The sequence below is a fragment of the Pagrus major genome, chromosome 11 (assembly GCF_040436345.1).
Source record: "Pagrus major chromosome 11, Pma_NU_1.0".
Classification (NCBI taxonomy): domain Eukaryota; kingdom Metazoa; phylum Chordata; class Actinopteri; order Spariformes; family Sparidae; genus Pagrus; species Pagrus major.
Window position 1 is genome coordinate 6,723,991 of NC_133225.1, and position 25,418 is coordinate 6,749,408.

Consider the following 25,418-nt stretch of genomic DNA (forward strand, 5'->3'; position numbering starts at 1 on the left):
TTGTATAATTGCCATTTTTCTGGTCCATGTGCTCCTAACAGGTTAATCCAACCATGAACCCTGAAGCAGATGGAGGTGATCATGAGTCACAATGAAAAAAGAGTCACATGAGTTAGGTGTGTGTAGGGACAGGTGGATGTAGATACCTTACCCAGTCTCACAACACTCATACTGTAAAACTGAGGTGATCTTAGTCCAGTAAAGTATGAAACCTGTTCCAAACCAGCAGCCCGACAGTAAAACCTCAGGGTTTATACTTTTTTATCTTAATGTGGATCAGATCAGTGATGATCGAGCACACAGCCTGCTCTGCCTGCTGCTCCAGTCGACGCCCTGTAAAAACAAATCTCACACGCGGAACAAGGAAGTTATGCACCTGTTGCTGCTCTCTAACCTGAAACTATCTGCGACCTCGACAATAATTGGTACGTACTTCCTTCATTTAACACTTACTTCCTTACTGTTTCCTCGTTACGTTAAACAAAACTGATGTAGTCTTTCGGGGAGTGGGTCTGAAGATGTGCGGGGTTCGGGGCTGAGTCAAGGGGGGGGAATGAAAGTTACCTGAATGTGTGTAACCTCACAGTGTTTCCTTCACTTGATACTTTGCTACACTTTCACATTGTTGGTGTTTTTTTGAAGCCCCATCATGTTAGAAGCTGAAGAGGAAGGAGTACCGAGTGAGCAGCAGCAGCATCAGGTCAGCCCGGAGGACACTCTGCCTGCTGCTGCCCCCGCTGAGGGCACAGAGGAGCGGGCAGTGGAGAGCGCAGCGGCCCCCTCCGCTCCACGCACAGAGGAGCAGGTAGCGGAGGTCGGTGAGGCTCCTGTCCTGCACACCACCCCCGTCGAGGTACCCACTGCCCCCAGAGAGGAGCCGGCAGCGGAGGGGGGAGCGGCCCCCACCCAGCACACCGTCACCCCCGCGGAGTCACCTGTGAGCCAGTTCAAACACAGGAAGTTCTTTGTGTTGAGGGTAAAAAAATTTCACCTTTCTATTTTGACAACTCGGAAGTCTGTGCTGCCGTGATTTGTTTGAGAAACAAACCAGTTCTGCCAGTTTTAGGAATGTCGTTATTATTAGAAACTAATAAGTGTTAGCCTTCTTAAGCTAGCTACAAGTGTCCGTTGGCCCGTTACGTCAGCGCGTCCGCCATATTGGACGTGGCAGGCCGATGACGTCATAATGACACCTGGACAACAGCCATGGAGGCGAAGTCCCATTCATTAATATGTGAAGCCAAAATGACTCGACTGTCCTCCGCGTAGAGCATGCGCAGTAGAGACTTCCGCCGACAAGCCGGCTAACTTCCGGTTTAGCGCCCGGCTAACTTGAATGGAGATTTATGTGAATATCTACGAACCTGTTCATGATGTGCCCGATGTCAATGTTCAATAAAGTAAAAAAACAAAATAATATTAATAATTTTAAAAAAGAATGGAGATAAAATAATTTAATTATGCGGCTCTTCTAGATGTTATTGGACCCAAAGGCTCAATAAATCATCATAAATTATTCATTTCGAGGGTTATCCACCGTTTTACAGACACTTATTTAACAATGTAAGCTTTTGGGCCCCAGTGCATCACGAGACGTTGTACTTACACGGTTTGGCTACTATGAAAACTGGCTTCAGAGCCTGGCGCTCGTCCTGGGGGCCTGGTCTGCCCTGTAAACAAATACCAGTAGACGTGAAAACTGTGGGTTTTCTGAATAAAAAGCACTAACGTTTACATGCTGACACTCATGTCTGTTACTGCACCAAGTGTATGTATTTTTTATGTGGCAGCCTTTATGTCACTCTAAATTTCCCTCAGGACAAATAAAGTAATGTTGAATTTTTGAATCAGTCTGTTGTGTTTAGTATTAATCATACCAGTTCTTTTCATCCCATATTTTTTAAGAGCAAACGGAAATCCCTTCACTTGTTTAACCATTAAAAATGTCGCAAGCACTTAGTCCTCATATGATATTGATCAAACAAAATATGTACAACTGAATTCCATAATATATTATGTATATTTATAATAGTAGCCTCCTGCAAGTTTACTTTCTTTCTTTTCTTTTTTTATTCTTGAAATGTTATTGTATTCAATAAATTAGGTGTATATTTTCTGTCATGGAGTGCATCACTTCACTGCTAAAGGAAAAGAAAACAGACTGCTGCCAGTTGCAGTGTCTTATTTTGATTTGCAGATTTTGTTCATTTGTCTCAATGATGGTCATTATTAGTACTTAAATGAATATAAATTATTCAATATAAAAACAATTCATGAAAATCAATTAAATGTGAAAGTTAGTGCTTTTTATTTAGAAAACCCACAGTTTTCATGTCTACTTGTATTTGTTTACAGGGCAGACCTGCCACGGCCAATATGGCGGCGACATACAATCCAACGAGTAAACGCGGCATCTATGTACTGTACATACGTCAATGGTTACATTAATATGTTTTTGTCACCTTTATAGGGGAGAACAGGGTCGGTTTTCTCATTTATTTAATCTAACTTACCAAATGTAGACTGTTCGTATAAGCCTGTGTTGCGTAATTGTTGTTCTTTATGCTGTTGCATCAGGACAAAAAATGCACTTATAGGATGATTTTTTTTTATTGCAGGGGATGTGTAGGTCGTTTTATTTCAATGAAATGTAACATTTTAAATTCATTATATGATTACCTTCTTTTTTTAAAAATGGTCCCCATTAAATTAAATAATACAGAGACAACCAAGCCCATAGTGTGTGCCTACCAACCCTACAATGTTATTCACATTCTATTGATAATTTATTTAATTTTGTAATTTTTGGGACTGAAATTCTTATTTCACGTATTGCACCTTTAAGGAGGTAAAGTCTCTTATCTACTTATATTGCTACTTTTACTCTTTTGAAGGAAATGACTGCTTCTTCCACCACTGTGTTAATACTAACTCTTTTTGATACAGTGACTGTAATCCAAACATCTTCTTGGGAGACTAAAATGTAAAAGTTAGTTGTTGTGATGGTGCCAGAGAGGTGTTGATAAACTCTATATTAAAGCTAAAACCAATACATTCATTTTATATTAGTTATGTTTGTTGGCACTTAAGTAACAAGAAGTAGCCGTACAGAAATACTGAAGATAAGATTGAGGTAATTGAAAGGAAGTCTTGCCATTATGTAGTTTGTTTAAAATAGAGCACTGACAAGTTGCCAGTCCAGCCCAGCACCAGGCTCAGATTACAGTCAGACTCTCTGGAGTCCTCAGTATGAACTCCTAATCTTTTTCAGTTCTCCAACTTGGCATTGAAATAATAAAACACAAAGTGTAAGGATAGAATCACATCTTATAAAAATGACACTCTGAGTGTGAAATGCGTTGGAAAACAGAAATGCTTGTAGCTGACAATTTGAACGTGTATTATGTGCGGAAGCTTCCTCTCGTTTCTTCAAATACCTGAGTTACTCAGATTTACACGGGAAGCTGCACGCTCAGCTTTCTTCATTTGCAGTCATTGTCATATGCAGAGGCTTCGTGTTTTTGTTTATTGTTATTTTGTTTGACACACAGGCGCGCTGACATTTTGTTGGAGTACCAGTCCCAGCTGTGTATCTGCCTCAAAGATTACCCCTTAAGCTTTCTGTGCACACATTGTGATTGTCACAATGGAAAATTAGAAAGTGACACCCGTGCATTTCTGTCTCCTCAGCCTGGCACTCTGAATCAGGCCCTCAAAGACGTTGAAGCTCTGGTGGATAAAGAAGTAGATGGCAGCGTTCACAGCATTTGGCTGATGGCAGAGTGAGTTCACGATACCCTTTTCTGTCACACAGCGTCATGTTCTTGTTGTCAATGCGGTGTAATGTGTGCCAAGTGAAAACCTTGTATTATTTTTGGTAACACTTGGGTAACCCCACCACCCCCATTCCTCATTTATAAGCAATATTTAGACACTTAACAGATGATTTATAAAGCAATGTAATGTAGCAGAAAGCAAATATGAGTGCATTTTTATTTACCTGTCATTATTAATGTATTTGTTAACAATCATAACTATTAAGCAGCTGAAACTTAAGGTCCACTTACTAAGGTTTTACACAAAGTTTCCAGCTGTATCTCATGACCAGCAGATGGTGTTTACTCAGTGACCATGGAGACTGAAGAAGTAAATAAATAATTAATACTGCAAATTTGTAGAACATTTGAGGATTTATTTTTATATGATTATTGCTACATGTCATTGTCAGTTATTCATTTTACTTTAGACTGTTAGTAAATCAGCTGTGGATGCTTCACAGTAGGAGCATTGGGGCTGCAACAACAATTCTTATAATTTAGTAATCTGATGGTTTAATTTATCAACTCAGCAAACTGTCAGACCACTTTTTATCCCAATGAAACTGGGAGTCTTCAGTTTGAAACATGACACACAAAGACAAACTCCAAAACAGCTAAAGGGCTAAAAGTGACAAGGTTTCCACATGACAGTGAGGATGTAAAGTTAACAGTATCATGTGTTGCTCATTCATAATCCATCATTTGAATACTATGTACTGTATAAATGCAAATGACCTGCTGCCCGTCGGGAGAGAGGAGAACGCTTGTATTAAATTATACACACATATGCATATCATATATCACATATATCATATACTACAGTACTGGCCCACAGTAAACCCAAATACCAATGTCCTTATCAAAGCCCAAACTCCAAGAATATCACAGAAGTCAGTGCAGAGGCAGTGATCTAACTGCCTCGAACTCAAAACAAAATGAAGTGACTGCAGGACATTTACCGAGTGCACTTTGAGATGTCAGGTTGTATCACTCCTGAAAAAAGCTTTCAGGAAACATTTAAAAGGCTGGCCATGTGAGAATGAATAATACATCCCATTTATGCAGCTCTGTCCAACACACGTTAACGTTTGTCCTACATTTGGCCTGCAGTTATTCACGCTACAGGAGCCGCTGTAGGATTTTTATTGCAACAAAAAGAGTGTATTGTACGGTAATTCAGTGACACTGCTGCAGAATTTACCCCGAGGGAGGCCCGGTGACGAATGACAGAAAAACATGAGAAATTCCTCAAATCTGGCTTTGCTGGTGATTGTCACTATCTTTAGAAGTAATATGAAATCGTTTCATCTGTTTCTATTGTTGTGACTGTTTGTTTGAGAACGTTCTTCTCTTGATTCATGATTAATTTCTCTTCTCACAATTAGAGAAGATGGTTTTATTTATGTAAAATTAATAAAATAAACTGTCTTCCAAATACTGTCTAAGTATGAAAATAGCCACAGTTGTTAAAGAGAAAATAAAAAGTGACCAAAGATACTTCATACTTTAAAATACTGGAGGATGATTTGATACTTTGTTGAAGGGAATAGCTCAAAGTTTTTGTAAATACTCTTAATCATTTTTAGCTGAGAATTAGATGAGAAGATTGATACCACACTAAGACTTCTTCCACATGGTACAAACGCCCACTAACATCTGGCTTTTGTCTTCAATGTGAATGAGTGCAGTCTGCATTCTTTCCCGCATCAGATGACTCTGCAGCAGTCGCAGGTGTTTATCAGCTCCAGCTTTGATTGGCTGTGATGGAAACACAACACCTGGGTCGACACTCACGTTTTCGCCTCATTTCCAGAGTGACGCTATTATGCACATTGAGATTAAGGCCAACGGTGTGTAGTTATCCATCTGTCTTTGATCAAGCAGCACTCGAACATTGTTCAGTCAGCATTGAGTTTGAAAGAAAGACTTAAGTAAAAGAAGAATGAAAAGGAAACCTCTGTTACAATGTCACACACCTCCATGCTGCTTTCTAGTGCTGCCTGATGTTGAACCTGGCACACCAGAAAAAAAAAGAAAGGCACACTCTGATGGCAGTGGGAAAGCAGTCGATCGCCTATTTTTAGCAGGTTTTCCCGTGTTTAAAAAGCCCTCTGTTATGGGAGAGATCCTGGGTCCAAATCCCAGACGAGCCACCAATTTTTGGTCCAACCCCTTATTGATACCCTTCCCCAAATGAGGTCTAACATAATTAACGAGCCATGAATTTAAAGTTTATTAATCAATCAGCAAACCAAGCAGATTAAAACCACAAATAATCGGAAAAAAAAAAAGAACAGATGGGTCAACCAAAATAACAAAAGAAGGGCCGCCACGGAGGGTCACCCACCAGTGGTCGTCGGGCCGGGCCCTAACCCTCTACCCGATATAAACAAACTAAACCTAATAGAAACAAAGCTGCAAAAATAGGACTACAGAACCCATCAGAAAGGTGGGATGGTGGGAGGAAGAGAGAGACAGGCTAGTGCCCTCTCTTATTACTGTTAGCATCAATCCGCCTGGACCAGTTTCACCTGAAAAGAAAGAAACCAGCCGGGGGGGTTGCATGTAAAACTCTCATATATGTGCTAATTTTGATGTAAAAAAGACATGACAATGATTTCAATAGTCCACCCAATTGTTAGAATAAATGTTTGCAGTGTACGTTGCTGCAAACTTTGAATATGATGAAACTGTACAGTTCTTTGTTCTTCATGTTGTAACATACATTTCTTTGGGTTTGAAACACGTGGTTAAGGTTTGGAAAAGATCATATTTTGGCCTAAGATATCTGTTTTGGTTGCCACAAACATGGCTGGAAATTATTTGGTGGTTTCACACTTGTTCACACAAATGTTGAGACGCAGACATGAACTGCTGTCACTGGCTTGGCTGCCTTCTCACCTGTAGCTCCACCAGCATCCCCTCCACCTTCCAACATGAAAGTCAAGTCATAAACATGTTATGTAAATGTGATATGACACGTTTTGTAGAAATGTCAGTATGTTGCACAGCCTATGACACGTACAAATGTGAACGTATCAGTGGTTTCCAGAGACGTTACAACCAACATTTTATTGAGATGACTGGGCTGCAATCTTCTCTCCTACATCTCTGCAACAAAGGGAATAATGTGTTTCCAAAGAATGTCAAACTAATCCTTTGTTGGCCTCATTGTCCCAGTGTGTCCTCCAGAGGTGCATCAGTTCAGGCCCCAGTGTCGTCTTGCTGACTAGAACTGTGTTGTTGTATCAAGCCGAGCGGCAGCAGTGTGTCAGACACCCACAGTCTGATCCTGGATCTCTGTAACACCTCCGTACCCGTGCCCAGTCAAGATTAACTCATTTCATTAGCACAGTCAAAGCTCTTCACCCACACCTTTCCCATGATGCTGTGGCTGTTCAGTGAACTGTCTTTTTTGGCCTACGGCTGCCAGCAGCAATCAAGAGTGTTTCACTCGGAGTTGGCCACATGAGCCCGGCTCAGCGGGCCGTAAGGAAGAGAGCCACTCCAAGAGAATCCATGCCACCATGAATTAGTTGTGTGCGCAGCAGTGTGGGAGAGAGTGTGTGAGAGATGATGCTTTTTGTGACTTCAATTAGCAGGACAGACTTTTGAACACACATCGACGATGTGTGTTGCTGCTTTAAAGGTGTTTCTGTTAATTTGATTTTTCTTTCCTTTTTTTGTTGGTTAAAGTTTAGCAACTTAGAACTGCTTGCATGCATATTGTATGATCTTTGCCGAGGGCATTTTTGGAAATTGTGAGGCTTTTACGGTACATAATTGAGCAGCTTTGCTATACATGTTTTTTGTATTAACTTCAGATAACCTCCCACAGAATACCAACATCACAAGTGCACTTCACACAAAAAGACTCAAACACACATAGTTAAAATCACCCTCCACAGCAGTGGTTCTCAACATGGGGAGTGTGACCCCCACGGGGAGCTACCGAGGCATGGCTGATCGTCCGACAACTGTTCCTGGCCAAAAAATAATCTGAACATCAGTACAGTAGATAGAGAATAGTCCTATTTACAATTTGCTCTTATACAGATATACAGAATAAACATGATATAACTTAAGAGCTGCTGGTAGACGGTTATACTTTAGGACATAGCCAGGCTCGCTGTTTCCCCCTATTTCAAGTCTTAATGCTAAGCTAAGCTAACTGGCCAGCTACATATTTTGCATATAGGCATGAGAGTGGTATCAATCTTCTAATCCAGCTCTCAGCAGATAAGTGTATGTCCCAAAATATTTTAGGCTATGTTGCTTATTTTTTTAGCACTTTGATATTTAACGATATCCAAAATCTAAGACAATATTATAGGGATGGATGTTGAACTTTGATACTTTAGTGGCACCGACCAAATGGCCCCAATACTGTCAAATATGTTTTGTCATTTGTTACCAGATTTCAATACCTAAGGAGTAAATCTCATCAGCATCAGTGAGCCATAAACATGAATCATCCTTGCTGTGCCAAGATCTCATAGTGCTGGTGATTGGCTGTCTCAAAGCATGCAGGAAAAAACTCAAGGTTACGCCCACAGACGGGGCTCACCACATGAATGTGTAATGTAATCTTTTATTAAAACGGATTTAATACAATTAGTATTAAAAAAAAGAATCGTTAAGGAATCCTGTGACCCCTAGGCTGCGAACCACTGATGATTTACAGCAAAGGAAAGCAGAAAAAAAAATTATTGTCTCTCAGGCGTTCTTTTAATCTTTGTATGTTATGTTTTTTCCTTGTGAATCACTGAATCATCGTTTGTTATGATATAAAACAAAGAAAAGGAAGTTACACTCTGGTTGAACCGGTTACATAACATGTACAACCAGTGATGAAGGATCTCAAGTGGACAGTGCTTTGGTTAGGGGTCACAAGATAATAAGGTTGGGGAATGGTGCTCTACAGTTAACACTCTAATCTACACTTCGTTGCCAGTTGATTAATTACACCCATTTATTACCCATCCATTTTTTTCCCCACCTCATTTATATCAGTGAGAGAGTGCTAGAAGAAACAATGTCAGTATGATACAATACAATTCAAAAGCACCACAAACTACAGTCTCCAACACGTCAACATTTACCTTCACGAGGGAGGATTTATTGCAGAGCTGTTGCGTTAGACTGCATTAGTTTTATACCAGAGCTACTCCTTACACACTGTATAGATAAAGACATAAAGGGGTCAAATGGATCAGACATGTCACGCGTAGGAAAGTGTTTTTTCAAAGTCGCTCTTCCTGTCATCGGCTTTCCATTCATCCTTCTGTCATTGTACATACAGATAACATTGTTGAAAATAACACACCTTTGGTTCAGAGTCGAGTGAACCGATAAATTCTGTTTGCATCATATTTAAAATCAAGATACCAAGGAGTGATTTTTGTGCAGGTCTAAAACACTTTCCATCTGATTGTTTCAGGGTGGATCACTGGAACAATGAGAAAGAGCGTCTTGTTCTCATCACAGACAGCTCTCTCCTGGTCTGCAAGTACGACTTTGTCATGTTCGGCATCGACTTTATTCAGAGGATACCCCTGAACTTCGTGGACCGCATCTCCCATGGAACCTTCAGCTTCCCTAAGCGCTCCCTGCTTCGGTAAGTGCCCTCACCAGCCCTTGATTCAACTTGTACCTCCGACCCATAAAACCTGCAGCTTTAGCCTCAGAAGGTTAGTGTCATGTAAAACGTCTGACACTTCAACTTAAAAGGGGTCATATGTTAGAACTAGCCACCTGTCGTAATTCATACTCAAAACAAATAGGGGCAGTATATCACCAGAGTGACCTCGAAATGCTGCTAACTGTAGCTGCTGTTAGCTCAGTTAGCTCAGTTAGCCATGCAGCTATGGCTCCGAACAGTGACTTTGGAGCACCAGGGGAACCAGCATGCTAACCAACTAGCCTAGCTCCGTCCCGGTGCAAAGCTCCTGTGCTAGTTTTGCTCCTCCGGTCCCCCGAGCTCCTGGTCTAAAATGCTAGCTGTATGGCTAACCTGAGCTAACCAGCTAAAACACAGCTACAGTTTGCAGCAGTTAGCGGTTACCCTGGTGACATGCACCATTGAAATCAACATATTTCTTGACACTGGATTGGTGTGAAAAACAGGATGGTGTTGTAAAGAGAGATGTGAATCTCTGATGTCCTGTCAGTTTTAGTCATTTTCAGTAAATCTACTCTAAAGCTGCTCTGTGTCGCGTGTTGTTACTTAAAAAAATAAAAGCCCGTCTTGGAGAATTACAGCAGCCTTAATTATCTGCTGTGTTTTGTAATGTGCTTAAAAAAAAGCTAAACTCCCTGTTAAAGCTCGAACGCGCGCAGAGTCACATTTTCTGCTGGTATGTAATCGTTTCATAACTTCTTTCAACGAAACGTATCATAAGACACATTCTCAAGTTTTGCATCAATTTTGAAGACGTAATGAAAAATGTAACACGCAGCCTTTTTAATGAATTTCAAAGATGGAAGGAGTTTGCATGATTTACTAAAAAGTATGAACGGCGATTTGAGTTGTCAGTGTAAAAAGAGTGACACGATGAGGAGGGCAGCATCAGACGGCTGTGTGGTGAGGGGGGGATCGGTGCAGGGAGCAACCAGGGACACATGGAAGAAACAGGCGTGGCAGAGAGAGACGAATGTGCGGAGAGTTTTTTTCGGGGGTAAGGAGTGCAGAGCTGTCACTTGGAGCTGTCGCTTAACTGATTAGTGGCAAAATTAATGTAGTCCTTTCATCTAAACCTTTTAAAGACGGCTCAGGGGATACCAAACCAACTAAAACTAATTTGATGAATAAAACGTAATGTGCTGTGAAGAGCTTAGAGAGCACTGCCTTTATTGGAGGCTTTATCTCTGCACATTACGTTGAATTATACATAAAACGCTCGTGAAAGCCACCCGGGAGTCCAACAGTAAAGAGACGGTTTCAAATAAGAAAGACTCGAGCCTCAAACGTTTCTTCTCTCTGTCTTCATCTTCACAGCTTTCTCCCTCTTTCTCCTTGTCTTCCTCTCTGTTTCTCCCTCAGGAAGTGTCTTCTTTTCTCGTCTAGGTCATTCTGTCTTATTTTTGGCAGAAACTGATCAGTAAAGTTCACGTATGTATGAAACTGAATCCTCCCTACCGCTTTTATAATACACAAAACTTTGTTTCCTGATCACAAAATCAGTGTGAGCAACTAGTAGTAAAAGTCAGGCTTCTAAGATTATTCATCTGCTGCGTTAACACAACATTATGTAACTTTTTACCCTAAAATAACAGCTTCAAAATCATGTTGATGGTACAGTGTCTTGTAAAAGGGTGAATGGTGACTGTCTCAGCCACTCTCAGCCTATTTCTAAAGTTTCTGGGGGCACCCACGGATAAATTTGTCTGCCAAGCCAGAGACCACTGTTCAAGACAGTGCTTAAACATTTGTAAGCCCGAAACAACTGGACATTTTAACAAAACGTTGGGACACTTTCAGACCTGTGTTAGTGGCAACAAATCCGGATATTTTTGAAGAGACTTCAGGACAATTTCCAGCTGTGTTATTCGGGACAGAACCAGGTAAGGTAAATTTTCCTAACCTTAGCCAAGTGTTTTGTGCCTAATCCTTACCAGACCATAAACACAGTGTTCTCAACATTTAACACTAAAGTACATAAAGTTTCAACATGTGCTTGGTTTGCAGAAACGAAAAGCCAGTTTATTCTGGCGGTTATGCCAATATGAGCAACACCTACACCTTCAATTAGTCATGAGATCAGTTTTAGTATAAAATATTGATTGTAGCTGCTTTAACACACAGACCTAAGAGCTTCTCATCTAATTAACAGCAAGAAATAAAATGAGCACATTCCCCCAAATGTCAAACAAATATGATAAAATATTGATATATTTTACTGTATATGTCTGTTGTTTAGCATTAAAAGTGAAATCTCTATTAAGACTCAACAGGCTGTATTTAAGACCTGTCAGTGAACACAGAGAAAAGACACTGAAGAAGTCTTCAGCTCTGACACATCATAAAGCTCAGATAGTGATGGAATATAACATATTTCCCACAGTACCGCTGCTCATGGTAAGCAAATAAATATAACTACATATATGCCGATGTAAATAAGAAAATCAACATATCAACATGATTCAGCTGCTTCTTCAGCAGTCACATTAACAACACTTGACTGATACTCTTGAGGTATTGCTGTTCACAGTCAGTGTGAGTGTGAGAATACAGCTGACATCTCTACAGCTGACAGTCCATCTGACCACTTGATGTCAGTGTGCACCCTCGGTAGAGACGGTTCAAGTCAGGAGCACGCCACATCACATTTCTTCATCTGTTTGATGTTGTCATGGATGACTCTGCAGCTACTAGTGTGAATAAATGCTGAAGTCCAAAGTCCCTCTACTGCACAGGCTGCAACACATTTGAGTATTGCAATGCCGATTGAGGTATTGCACATATTAATTACATGTTTTCATCTTATTTTGAAGTCATTTCTTTTCAATACTTGGTTGCAAGAAGCCATCGAATCACATCACAGGTCACCACTAAAATTAAGTTGGGATTTCTCTGTTTTTGGATTTCATTGTTCTAACCTTTGCAACTAGGCTTATTTAGGATATGAATACAATATAATACAATGAAATGTACTGAAATGAGGCTGAAAGCACATTCATGAACGTTTGACCCCTGAGTTCCCAGGCCATCAGCTTCAGAACAAAGAATATCAAACCCCCCTCGACGGAGCGTCTTATTTGGTGCCACTACCCTCGTCTGGGGCTCCATCAGCCTCCCCCAAACCTTGATGATGCCAATAGAAAGTGTTGAGGGAGTGTCAGTATTTTTAGGCCTGATGATTTTGTTTTCTCTAGGTGCGCCCATGAAGAAAAAGGCAGAGTATATTCTGCATCTGTTGGGAAAGATGTGTTTTAAGTGCCTTCTTTCCAAACTGTCTAGACAAACTAATTACCCAGCACATCATCTATTTTTTTTATTCCTGTCTGAAAGAGTTGGGTGTGGAGGTTTAAAGGAGCCCCACTAGAGGTTGCTTCAGTAACTGTTGGAGGAAATATATACTGTATATTTATGAAGGTTGGAAATAATCCCAGCACTGCATGCCTCTGTTTCTCAACTGATCAGATGTGGGATTTTTTTCTGGATGAGGCTTCAGACGGATGATGCCTTATTTAGCCCCCACCTTCAACTACTTAAAACAGCTTTATTAACTAGAATTTCCTCCTTACATGCTGACACAAGAGGCCTTATTTCTATTTTTTTTACATTTGTTTTTAATTACAGATCAAAAAGGTGTAAAATTTGTAGTTTGAACCGGCCTTGGTTTAGCTCTTTTTAATCATCCTCCTCTCATTCTGCAGGGTCTCTGACCACACCTATACAAAGCAAAGCAGCTTACACGTTCAGACAGCAGAGGGCAGTCAGTACATAGCCTCTATTTAAGATGTCATCAGCATAATGTGCTGTGGGATAGCTCATCAGATGGTAATTTAGTCAGAGCCACGTGTGTTGTGATATGAAGCAAGCAAGTTCGATGATAAAATCTGTGCTTAAATGTTGAGAAAGCATTTTCTTCCCTGAGCCAGTAAGAAGGAAATGCACACACAACACTGATTTCCTTATTATGATGACTGACACTCAACCAAAATAAACACAAGTTTGTATACTTGTGATTCATTGAAATCACAATCGAAAAATACGGGATCGCATTTTACTGAGGCTAAACTTTTAGGGATCATGGTTTAAGGGCAATTTTTCCGAGGAAGTTTTATAGGTTTATCAGTTGCAAGAGTGGGAAGAGGATTTTTTAATACTTATTATGTTTTACTGCAAGTTGCACCATACAGTTTATACAAACCGTGGTATTGTCTCATCTCAGTTACTGCTCTGTAATCTACTGCAAAAAAGTGTTGGGTGAGCTTCTGTTAGTTCAGAAGAGAGCAGCATGTGAAACATTTTGCAAGGTTTAAAAAAAATGTATAATGAGCTTGCATGGCTGAAAGTCCCTTCGAGGTTAGAGCGGAACTCCAGCAATTTAGTATTGCACCTTCCTGAAGGTGAAAAAAATTGTGCAGCAGAGGCTGAGATATCAGATCTTTCTTGAATGGATTAAACTCCAAACCCACTGCATCCTACATTTCCCTTGATGCAACTTAATTAGATCCCCGCTGGCTCCTAAAGGCCACATCTTTGCAGCTCCGCACCTCCAGTTAGTAATCCAAGCATTGTGATAAAAATCTCAAACCAAGCCTAATGACATCAATATGACATCATCAGGGTTATATTTTGTAACTTTGGAAAGCTCCCTCAAGAACCTCAAGAAACATTATACATCTGTTTGTCTTGGTGCATGTGATAGATAAACTTCATATGTAAAATCAGCAAAATGCACTTTTAAAATGTAATCCATGTAATGTAGTAGTTTTCAAACAACTATATTATCCCCATTCAAAAATAATGCATTATTTTTTCAAAGTTGTCAAATAAGGCAGAACCAAAGAGCTGTTATTTATAGAGCCATGTCTCCATGAAATAATAGCCTGACTGATACTGGATTTTAATGATGTATTGAAAACAATACAATGGCTTTAAATAATTGAGACTAAGACACAAGCTAAGCAGCACATCTAACTGTTACTGTGGGAAACTACAGTGTCCCCAAACCTGGTTGAATGCAATTTCTTGTCACTTATCAGTTTACCTATACACCACTATATCAGCCTGGATGATTTATTGGTCTAGTTTTTTTAATGGTGATTAAAAGAACTAGACTAGTTATACCTGCCATAACCTGCCTCTATTAAAACAAACCATGTGTTCTTGAGGGGCATAGCTGCTGCTCAGCTGCTCAGAGATGGCATGATATGGAGGAGAGAGTCAGAGGGTTCAGAGCCAGACCTTCTGGAGGAATAAACACCAGGTGTCACATCAGATTCGGTTTTGATCCGAAGCTGTTTACTGACGGGAGGAGAGCTCAGAGATTACTTTTTAACTCTTGCGATTACAAAGTGGTTTATCTTCACTCCTGTTTATCAACCTGACTGCAGCAGGTGACCCCCATTGTTGACTGTTTGTTACCAATTGGAGTTAGAGGGGAAATGTACTTGCAAATGTACGTGCAAACACAAAGACACACACATTCTGCGCGTTAATTCATTGCGGTTAATGTACAGTAAAGTAATCCTGCTGTTTGGGACGAATAAACACTCCTGCGAGTAACGCAATTAAACACAAATGATCCTGCGGTCAAACTCGCTTCTCTGCAGGTAAACACACCGTAAAATACTCACCAATGCTGAAGAAAATCTATCTGATGGGACTCAGGCACAAATGTTCACAGGCGAGATAATGTTTTAGTTCTATCAGTGTTATGTTTAGTCAACTTTGCTGACTTCCTTCCTCACTCCCTGACTCTCTCCTGGAAGTTATAGTGACAGACAGGTGACCTGATGTAAACACCGTTACCGTGATTAAACTTGTGGACTTCTCTGTATAACGTAACACAACTCAACAAAATATATGCTAAAGTCGTTGTTAGTTGTTTTTAGACATTTTAATGCAGAATTCTTACATGTCACATCTTTAAGTAGTTATTTTTTATAATCCTTTAAAACCCCACCTACTTACTGGGGGTTTATTGCAACAGTTTATAAGGCCTCTAGGACTAGCTTCTAAAGTTGCAACACTGAAGGGGAAATTTCACACTTGCTGCTTCAGTTGACTCCAGTTAACCGACCTCAGCTGCACTTTCATAAGTAGGACATCCACTGCACGAACTGCAAAAAATTAAATACAGTCTTGATAGTAAAAATTTCACAACCGTCGTTATATAACCGTAACAGTTTATCTCCAGATATTGTATTATACCTGTAGCATGAGTTCTGTTTGAACACTACGCAGAATTTAAAAAAAACACGGAAAAAAAGCAGAGATCAGGAGCAGAGTCTGCACTCAGGCTGCTCCCCGGGTGTACAGCATAAATTGATAAACACCAAAAGACGTATAATGTTTTGGGCATGCTGCTCTGAGTTCGTACACCTTGGGAGCAGCTTTCAGCTTGTGGACTCGGCTTTATCAAGGTGGAAATATCTTTGCCAACAGCCTGCAGCTATGATATCACAGCTTTTGCATCAACGGTAACACGGCTGTATGTTTTAGGCTTCAGAGGTTGCATGAGCAGCTTTAGCATTAATAATGTAAATATCCATTTGAGGCTTGAATATTGTAGTTGTAGTAGTATTGTGTTGAACAGGTAAGCTCAATTCTTTGTGTTTTTGTTTTTCTTTTCCACCCGTTTCCTCTCTTTTGACTCCTTTCACATGTTGCATGAAACCTCGCGGATGGATACATGTATGGATGGCTGACAAACCTGCAGGCTCTCTTGAGCAATCGGACCAGATTTGTTTGTTCGCTCTGAGACAATGTGGGACATTTGCCATGACAACTGGAGCTTGGCTTGATATGTATCTTGTGTGTTGACTTATGAAGCGCCTAAAAGCCCAGGGAGGAATTTTTCGTCACTTGCCCTTAAGCTCAGAATACAGTGTTTCTGTTAGGCGTGTGTGCATTTTGTATAAACACTGTGGATTAAGTGGAACTCCACTGGGAAGGTCAATAGAGGGTGGATCCCTTTGGTTTGACCTCTTTTTTTCTTGTTTACAAGCCTGTTTTTTGGAATTTTCCTTTTACACAAACCGTGTCTCGTTGAGAAACTCATGAATGGCAAACGTCGTAGCATGCTTTCACCTTTTCTGTGCTTTGTGACTGTGTCGAAGTGAGGCGCAGTGAAAGTCCAAACCCCAGCTCTGCCACATAAACACAGTGAAGTCTTCCAAGGCCTCTGGCTGGAAAGCCCAGCCCTGCTCTGCCTGTTTGGGCTGGTCCCTCTCCCAGTGATAGCTTACCTGTGGAATTTGCCAAAGCTTTTTTATATCCCCATTTATACGAGAGCAATAGCTGTGTGTTCTTACAAAGGGCAATGTGTACAAATGTAAACCCACCATCCTCGCTCGCTTTTGCTGAAATATAATCAGTCTTTTAGCCTGGGCTTTGCTTTTGTACCAAGTTTTTTTTCTTCTTCGTCTTTCCTCCCCCTTTTCTCCCCGCACAGCATCAGCTCTGGAGGAGGCACACAATGTTCAGCAGCAGCATTGTCATTTTGAAAGTACTTGTGTAAACAGGGCTCGATGATTGCATTATGATGCAGCCCCTCCCTGGGACCGTGTCATATCAACAGCTACACCACTATTGTTTAGCCTCAGGTGTTTAATTCTGTTTGGCAGGAAGTGCTCTTGCACAAGATGTGTGGCAAAATGAACACATAAGTATGACAGATCATTAAGGCAATCAGAACACTGTTGGGAAATCGCCTCCATCCCCATTTATTTTCTGCCTTTGTTACTTTTTTGCAAAGCAGCAGGTTCATTACAGACACCACAGACGGAGGCTAATACCACCACCAGTAGTTACAGCTGTTGACAGAATCACAAAAAACCCACAACAGGTTGTTTGATTGCCATAACAAGCTGTACTTTGAGCACTGTTTGCATGTTTTTTATGTGTTAAATTGTTTAGCAAGTTGCCTCATGAAAGCTGTTTGCAATGTCTTCATACAGTATTGAGCGCTAAATAAACCGGAGTGTTTGCACATCCGCACGTCAAGTGCAGAGGTTACAAAGTCAGCAAGAACTGATTTGTGGGTTTTTGTGAATACTTTATTCACAGTGTTGAAAGTATGCAGCAGCCGAATAACTTGCATAACATAAAAAATGTTTCAACAATGCACAATGCCTAAGGAGACGATGAAATCTTGACAGGCATCTCTGATACTGAATCAGTGTCTGTGTGCAGGCGGTGTGTGGGCATTTCTCTTTGTTGTTGCAAATTGTGGACTTCTAATAAAAAAAATAGATACATGAAAAAGATATCAAATGTGTAAAAATGTGATCCCTCATGTTGTCAAAATGTGTCAATTCAACCACTGATTGTATGTTTTATGAAAAATGCACAGATATAAATTATTTCCACCTGACTTCTTCTTGTTTTGTGGGATAATTAAAGTACTGTAACAGTAGTCTTTGTGTTGTTGTACTATAAGTGTAATTATGTCGGACTAAGCAGTTGAACCTGTTACAGCAGGTTTTTCTGGCTTCGGTTTTGAATCAGGGTTTATCCTAGAGTTGTTTACCTGCTTTTTTAAACAGGTCACGGAGCTTCAAAGCTACAAAGAGAAAGGGTTGGTGATGTTGCTGAAAACTCCTCCACGGAATGATTCCACCTTCAGTTTTGTTTAAGTCCTCTTGGATTCACAAACACTTGTCAGGCAGGCGCATGTAATTGTTTGTAAAAGTGGCAAAAATGACCCAACCCTGCACAAATAATTACACATCGCAGCTTACAGGATGTCGGGAGTATTCTGCATATGTGAAAAAGTTGTATGAAGCCTTTTGTGGTTTCAGAAGAAGCTGCATGATAACGTCCTGTGAGCCAGCATGGGTTGGGTCCAGGGTTTACATATGCCAACATGTGCCGGCTTCTTGCCAACTTAATAATTGTTTTCCAATGGAAGGGCGCGCCTGGCGTGCGCTCCTCTATTGCGCCCCATGCTGCTTTTTTCTTGCGGTTTTTGGACGCTCAAAATGGTTAAAAATATTCTCAACTTTTCAGTGCAAGTCAGGGAGTCGCAGGGCTCGTCAGTGTCATAGACGTCTGCACCAGATCATAGCGTTTGTGTGTTTTGTTCTTTTGCTTTTAAATGTAGGCTACATATGACTATTTAAAACATATTTCAGGTGGCTGTTCTTTGTGGCCAGAAACGTAGTCCTGCATCTGTTTGAAAATGAAACAAATCTGCGTACCTGACCTCTGTAGCTCGCTTCTCATCTCTGGCTGCTTCAGGCTAGCAACTCGAAGCTACATTTGCTGCTACCAGGGCTGGATTAAACAAAGAGTTTACACTATAGGCAGATTTGATTTTTTTTTGTTTGGATCTTTTGGATATTAATGTGTCTTTACTTATTAAGAATGTGTATATTTACAGATTTCTCCTGACTTTCCATGTGGTGAAACCACTAAAATACTTTTTTCCGCACATTGGCTCCAATGATGTGGATTTTTCAAATATTTTAGTATATTTTAATAAGATGAAACATTATTTATTGTAGGTAGTTGATATTCTTTTCCCTTCTGTCTGCGACCCCTAGTGGAAAGGGGGCCCTAAACATGCCTCTGCCTAGATCCCGCCCAGGCCACTTCTAGTATAACACACCCAAAACACCAACTGAACTGTCTGCGGTTGCGTTGCTTTGAATGTAACATAAACACCAGCTTTTGATAAGGTGGAACAATGTGAAATGCGTGTTAAAAAAAAAAAAAAAGATATCTCCGGTTTTGCTGCATCTGTAAGTCCAACACTGTTAAGAGGATTGTAATGCAAACTTGATGGATCTTTTAAGTTTCCTAGAAATTAAGACAAAGAAAAGCAGCAAATCCTCACAGTTGTAGTACATTTTATCTTAGCTTTATTTGAATATTCTACAGGAAGGTTTGCCCAACCAGAGATGTGAAGGAGGGTGTCATGAACTCTCTGTGACCCTGTATCTTTTTGACAGTAACAAAGACACCATATCCCCCCAGATATCACACTCTTAGATGTCTAAGAGCCCCAGATCACATTTGATGGACATACAGTAAAAAGAGACCTGTGAGGCTTTTCACAGTATGTTGATCAAAACCAACATCATTTCCAAGGTGGGATCTGCAAGTGTTAGGAGGTCTGTTAGCTCTCAGTCTTCTGAGGTTTCATTAGTCTGAGGAAAAATATGACCCCCGGGGTATTTTCATTAAAACCTCTGGTATTTACTTTCAAATGATGATGATGAGCACGCTGTAGATTACCTCTAAGCCTGGTCAATGTGAAGTTGCCCGCACCCTCAAATATTTGCCCTGAGGACAGATTAGTGCAATTTTATCATGTCAGGAGGTTTCTATACATTTTTATTAGTGCACACAATTACTGTAAAGGTGCAGAGCAGTAAGAAGCGAAGTGAAGTCAAATGAAGTTGCAAAAACGTGGGTTGGTCTTTAGGCCGGCAGGCACACTGCACAATACACAGTACCTTTATTTAATACCTTTTTAAAATGCCATATCCAAGGGGAAAAGGTTGTCTCCATAAATATCTGTGATTTTGTGCTTCCTTGTCCATTCGAACTAGTTTGTCAAATTGATTTTTATGTTCATGTTTCACTGAGATTTAGTGCATCTCTGTTTTGTTATGTGTCTGTCCATTAATATTGAAATAGAAATACCTAACCTAAATAGTGTCGCACCAAAAATGACGTTTTAGCACTAAACGTAGTGGTTTTAACCATGTTTTAAGTTTTACCATGCCCAATCATCTTTAAACACTATGCTACACAATAGCGAAGACGCTAACAAGGGTACAAATAGCTAACGTTAATCACCATATAACAACAAAAAAGTTTGTTAACTAGCACAAAGCATTATGATTAGGTGATAACTATGACTTACAACCTCAGTCTGCAGCTAGTGTGGCTAGTGTTATAAATTAGCAGTGGTTCATTATAAAGTAATCCTATATATTCGCTAATGCTAAATTTAGTAAGGTTATTAGCTTTTCTAGCTCTATAATGCTATATTGACAATAGTTTGTATACTGTTAATCGGATTTGGCCACGTCTGACCATAGAATTATTTTTTTTGATATATTTTTCGCTCCACGTCCTCCATGTTATCTCACTTTTCAAAACGATGCACCAATGCCAACCACTATTTTACAGAGGCGTCTTGTAGAAATTTGGCGCCCCCCACAGTTCCTGACTGCAACACCACTGTTTTAAATATAAATCCAAAAAGTTTGCCAGAGGTAATGTAGGTGCTTACTACAAACAAAACTCATTACGTCAATTATGTCATGTGATGAAAACTATCTTGAAGTAAACATGTATGTAACGCTGTGATTCTACCCTCTCACTGAAGTTACACAGCGCAGAAACAAGTGACCTCGGATAGCTGGTGCAACCCAGTGCTGGTCTACAGATTATCAAACAGCAGCCCTGGTGGCAATATGAAGCGAGAACACACCAACTATACAGCCAAAGTTTATTTTTTTCTTTTTAGCACCATTAGAACTACTCCCTACTTGATTCCTGGGATAAAAGCCAAGTGTGAAAACAACTCTGTGCCACATAATTGTCACTTATAACTGACAGCCTATATGTTGTTGCTATTCTGAATGTGGCCCGAGGCAAAGAAAGCATTTATATTCAGCGTTTTGTGTCTAATCCTCAATGGAAAACAAACAAATCTTTTTTGTAGAAAGCAGTGAGTAATGTTATTGATCTGGTGACAACACGAACTGAAGCTTTGTCACATGGTTGAGTCGAATGTGTCAGTGACAGAGAGAGTCTCTTTGTCATCATCTGCTCTGTCTCTCTGTGTGTTTAGGAGAGAGGGGGAGGGGGTGAGAGTGTTCTGGGACCGGCTGAGAGAGCCCTCCTTCATCTCCAGGTGGAACCCCTTCTCCACTGACTTCCCCTTCATCACCTTCACCTACCACCCTGTGAGGGACATCAGTGACAAGTTTGCCGCTCTCTGCGACGTAAGTGCATCGATCAATGGTTATAACAGGGCATTTTTATATTAAATATTTTTTCCCCTTTCCTTTAGCGTGTTATATTATTCGTTCTTGTGTATGTCAAAGGTCTTGAAAGTTAAAAAAGTCTGCGCCAACCTCCCACAGTGCTAGCTCAGGCGTGTGTGGGCTGACCAATCAGAGCAGACTGGGTAATCTGGATAGGGGCGGCCTTAAAGAGACAGGAGCTTAAAGTGGCAAACTCAAAGATTTTCGGAAGCGGCAATTGCAGGTGTATTTTTACTATAACACTTACTATTTACTGAGTAAAAAACGGTTGCTATAAAAGTAACGTTATGTACAGATATACTTATTCATTGTCTAACATTAGGCAAACTTATTCTGGTCATTATGATGCGAACCACCTGCTCTCTCTGGCCAACCAACCACTGCTGGATGAACACGTCACTAACTGTGCCCCACATGTGATATTTTCCGGGAAAGTCGCCACCCACACCCAGTGTACATCTTTGGTATTGCAGCAAATGCGAGCGCTTTCATGAGTGGGCCATAGGCACAATTAGATTATTACTTTTAACAGGCAGAGAGGGAGCACAGTGCTGCTGTGTCTTTTGAACATTAAAGCATGTAAACCTATTCTAGAAGTAACCCAAAATAAAGTTATGAACCTGAAAATGAGCATAATATGTCTCCTATAAAAGAATCAGTCCTCCAAATCACGGAAAAAAAACAAACACATTTCTTACTTGCTTCTCGTGGTGTGGAGTCATGCACGTAGTCGTGGTTTCACTTGCTGACGTTTTGAATTATTCGAGGTGATTACTACAACCTCATTGCAATTAGGTGCTCATAGTGTTGAAAGACTGAAAAACTCATCAGCAGCTTTTCTTTCAACACAACATCCCAGTTAAACAGAGGAATCCACACACCAGTGAACAAAATCACATATTTAATTTCTCCGCACATAAAACTTAAACTAACGAAACAGCTTGTGAGAGGGTGAACTGAGACTTGAATGTGTCAGATTGTATATGTTGAAATTCTGATTTGATTTTATTGTTCGATGACTAATCCAGGCGGAGGTGTGTCCTGTGAGAGTCACAGGAGAGACAATCGACCATAAAAAAAAACTGACAGTGTGGTGAGATTCATCGTGCAGTTTGAATTAGTCATCAGGCAGAAAAGACTTACTGGAATTAGGCTTCAGGTGTCTTCCGTGTGGGATCTGTCAGCTTCCACAGAATATAACACTCACAGCTGACACACAGAACTGACCAGTTATCAGATATAACACATATCTAACTTACTTAGGTTTGGATTTCAGTCTGCTGGTGCTGACAAACTTGTTTCACGACCAAAACAAAAACAAAATATGATGCTTGCAAAACTTATAGGGGAATTTCAGAGTGACCTCATCCGGACGACTCAGCATGAGGAAGAAGAATGGAGCAATCTCGTACAATGTAGTAAAATTGTGTGTTTTGCAACGTTTCAAACATGTCATACATGCTGCTTCACCGAGATTAAGAGAATTAAACACGCTCCAGTGACTGCACACAAATGTAGACTGAGCTTGACGGGAGTGCAAAGACCTGGAAAAACATTTACCAAGAATGTGATGTAATCATAGTCTTAATTATATGATGGTGTGAAATGTGCCCTGTTGGGCAGGAATGTCCTTACTGTAGACAGTTAGTGATTACAGCAGATGGGGGATTTAGATCTGAGCCCTGACCTCTGCTTCTTTACCGTTAAGCTTTGAATGAATAATAATAATACCCTTTTTACCGACAAGCAAACTATTGTGTGATCTAGAGAAATATAACTGGTGTCAAACATAGATTACTGCCCATTGCTGGTTAAATTAATGTGAAATATTTCATTGCAAACAAGCTTCACCCTCTTACAAGAAGGCTAACTCAACTTGGATTGGCTGAAGGATTTAGCACCAAATGTCATGTCTTACTTTAAGTGCAGCGATCTGCATCAGATATATATATTCAGGTAGTTTTTTGTACTGAAGACTTCCGTCTGATTCTTGAAGCAAAGCCATGTACTCTTCAAACATGCTTCTTATTAGCTCAGGTTAAAAAATGGACTAGATGTCCTAAAAAGAAAACTCAGAGCCAGGTACGATGGAAGAATTTCGATGACAAAAGATTCAAGAGAGCAGAAAACAAATTAAAAGCAATACTCAGTCTGCAAGTCAACCTTTGAGACTGCACAGACACATATTCGTAAAAGCAGAATCTGATTTTTGCATTAAATCCTGATTATGCTCTTGCTCATTTCTGAATCCTCTGTCTGAATTTTCTCAAGTTGTTTTGGCAGCTTCTGAGCACTTGAGGTTGCCTGCCTGCTTTTATTTTTAATGGTTTATAATGGTTCTAAAAATGTTCTCTGTTAAAAACAGAAAAAGAAGAAATGGGTAAAATCTGAATTCATTCCCAGGTAACATGTCTCTGCAGTAGTAACAGCTGTTTATGTTACCTTCGACTGTTTCCTGTATTCAGCATGTTTATGACACACAAGAGAAATGGGGAAGAAATTCAGCCAATTGCCTAATTAGGCGCTAATTTAAAGTATAAAAATAGTATTATTATGCCATTAATGGTTAAAACTTGGCTTAAAAGTCGCAAGAAGTCGAGGATCTGAAGAGGAAATGTGTTTTCTGCTGTATTTCTAATCCCTCCCTCCTCTTGTTCACAGATCCAGAGCTTTCGTGAGCAGCTCAAGGATGCAGCGCAGAGAAACCACGCCAGGAAGCCGGTTCCTGGGAAGGCCAACGGCGTCCTGGTCCTGAATCAGAGCATCCTAATCGAGGCTTACGTGGGCCTCATGTCTTTCCTCGGCAACCAGAACAAACTGGGATACAGCATGGCTCGAGGAAACATTGGCTTCTAACTCTTGTGCATTTCCTAATAGTTCACTTCACATGGTTTGCTTGTATTTATAAGTCTTGAATTCATGTCGATAAATTTATTTTCATTCAAATCCTACAAGGAATTGACCAAAGATTTTTTCCATGTCACGTTGAAGCCTGGATTCTCAGGATGTTCTGTATGAAGGTTTTAAACAACCGTGTGTTCTCCCCCACTGCTTACAACCGGTGTGTGGTGTCTGAGTACTCAGAAATATCCACATTTCAACACCGCTCTTCACTGGATGACGGATCCCCCGCCGCTCTCAAGGAGCTTTGTATTTGCTCCTCAGTGATATGGTAATTCAACTCTTTCGCAATGGGACTCCTTTCTTCCTCCCCCGGTGTCTCTGTTAAAAGCTCATTCCCATGCCATTCTGCCCCTTAGAGATTCACTGGAGCATGGGGGCACATTTGTCAGTTTAGTTTTATCATTCCTAGTGTATTTTTACAGTGAATACAGTGCTGGAATTTCCTCCTTGATTTGTGTGTTTACTGCGTGTCACTCTACCTTGTTTTGGTATCATCTGTTTGGCTTGTAAGTCTGTCACAGACAAGAAAATATAGGCTTACATATTTTGTTCTCTTCCCCTTTTGAGTGGTATAAAATATGCAGATTTTTCCAGGCAGATTCCTGTGCACTGTTTTTCTTCAGTGCACTTTATTATTCTGTTATCACACCACGGATCCGTCCAAACTACTTAAGAACTCATGTTTGCTGAAAGAGAAATCTAGTGGTGACCTTTGACACTTCAGCAATGCCACAACCCATGATGTACTGTTGTTGAGTAATATTATAATCCATTTAAAGATAGTACATGATGAAACGAGGGATTTCAGTCCGGAGTAATTTAGCGACACCTGTGGTAACTTTTGGTACTACACTAATGTAACTGTTTGCAGCCAAAGAAACCCACATTATTTTAATAAAGAAGTTGATCCATAATGATTAAACCACAATATGATTTCATCCTGCAGTAGGCAACAGTTAAAGGAGCTACGAGAAACTTTCTCACTTTTCTTTGTTGTTGATTCTGGCGGCCCCTGTG

General features: G+C 40.3%; 1 protein-coding gene across 2 annotated transcripts; it reads left to right on the plus strand.

The window, feature by feature from the left end:
- Window positions 1-378: 378 nt before the first annotated feature.
- On the plus strand, window positions 379-25,000 carry tprg1 (tumor protein p63 regulated 1). Of its 2 annotated transcripts, XM_073476754.1 has the most exons (6): window positions 379-425; window positions 643-976; window positions 3,691-3,782; window positions 9,259-9,435; window positions 21,302-21,455; window positions 24,159-25,000. In XM_073476754.1, exons 2-6 carry the CDS (start codon window positions 650-652, stop codon window positions 24,351-24,353), a joined length of 945 nt encoding a protein of 314 aa, XP_073332855.1. In that variant the 5' UTR covers window positions 379-425; window positions 643-649; the 3' UTR covers window positions 24,354-25,000. The 2 variants fall into 2 exon arrangements, with proteins under 2 accessions (XP_073332855.1, XP_073332854.1); XM_073476753.1 differs by lacking the exon at window positions 379-425 and having other exon boundaries at window positions 611-976.
- Window positions 25,001-25,418: the final 418 nt, after the last annotated feature.

Excerpts from the sequence above, each read along its gene's own strand:
- tprg1 (XM_073476754.1), top strand. The coding sequence starts at position 650 with ATGTTAGAAGCTGAAGAGGAAGGAGTACCGAGTGAGCAGCAGCAGCAT. Across the intron at positions 3,783-9,258 it reads AGCATTTGGCTGATGGCAGA|GGTGGATCACTGGAACAATG; the intron begins GTGAGTTCACGA and ends TGATTGTTTCAG. Across the intron at positions 21,456-24,158 it reads AGTTTGCCGCTCTCTGCGAC|ATCCAGAGCTTTCGTGAGCA; the intron begins GTAAGTGCATCG and ends TCTTGTTCACAG.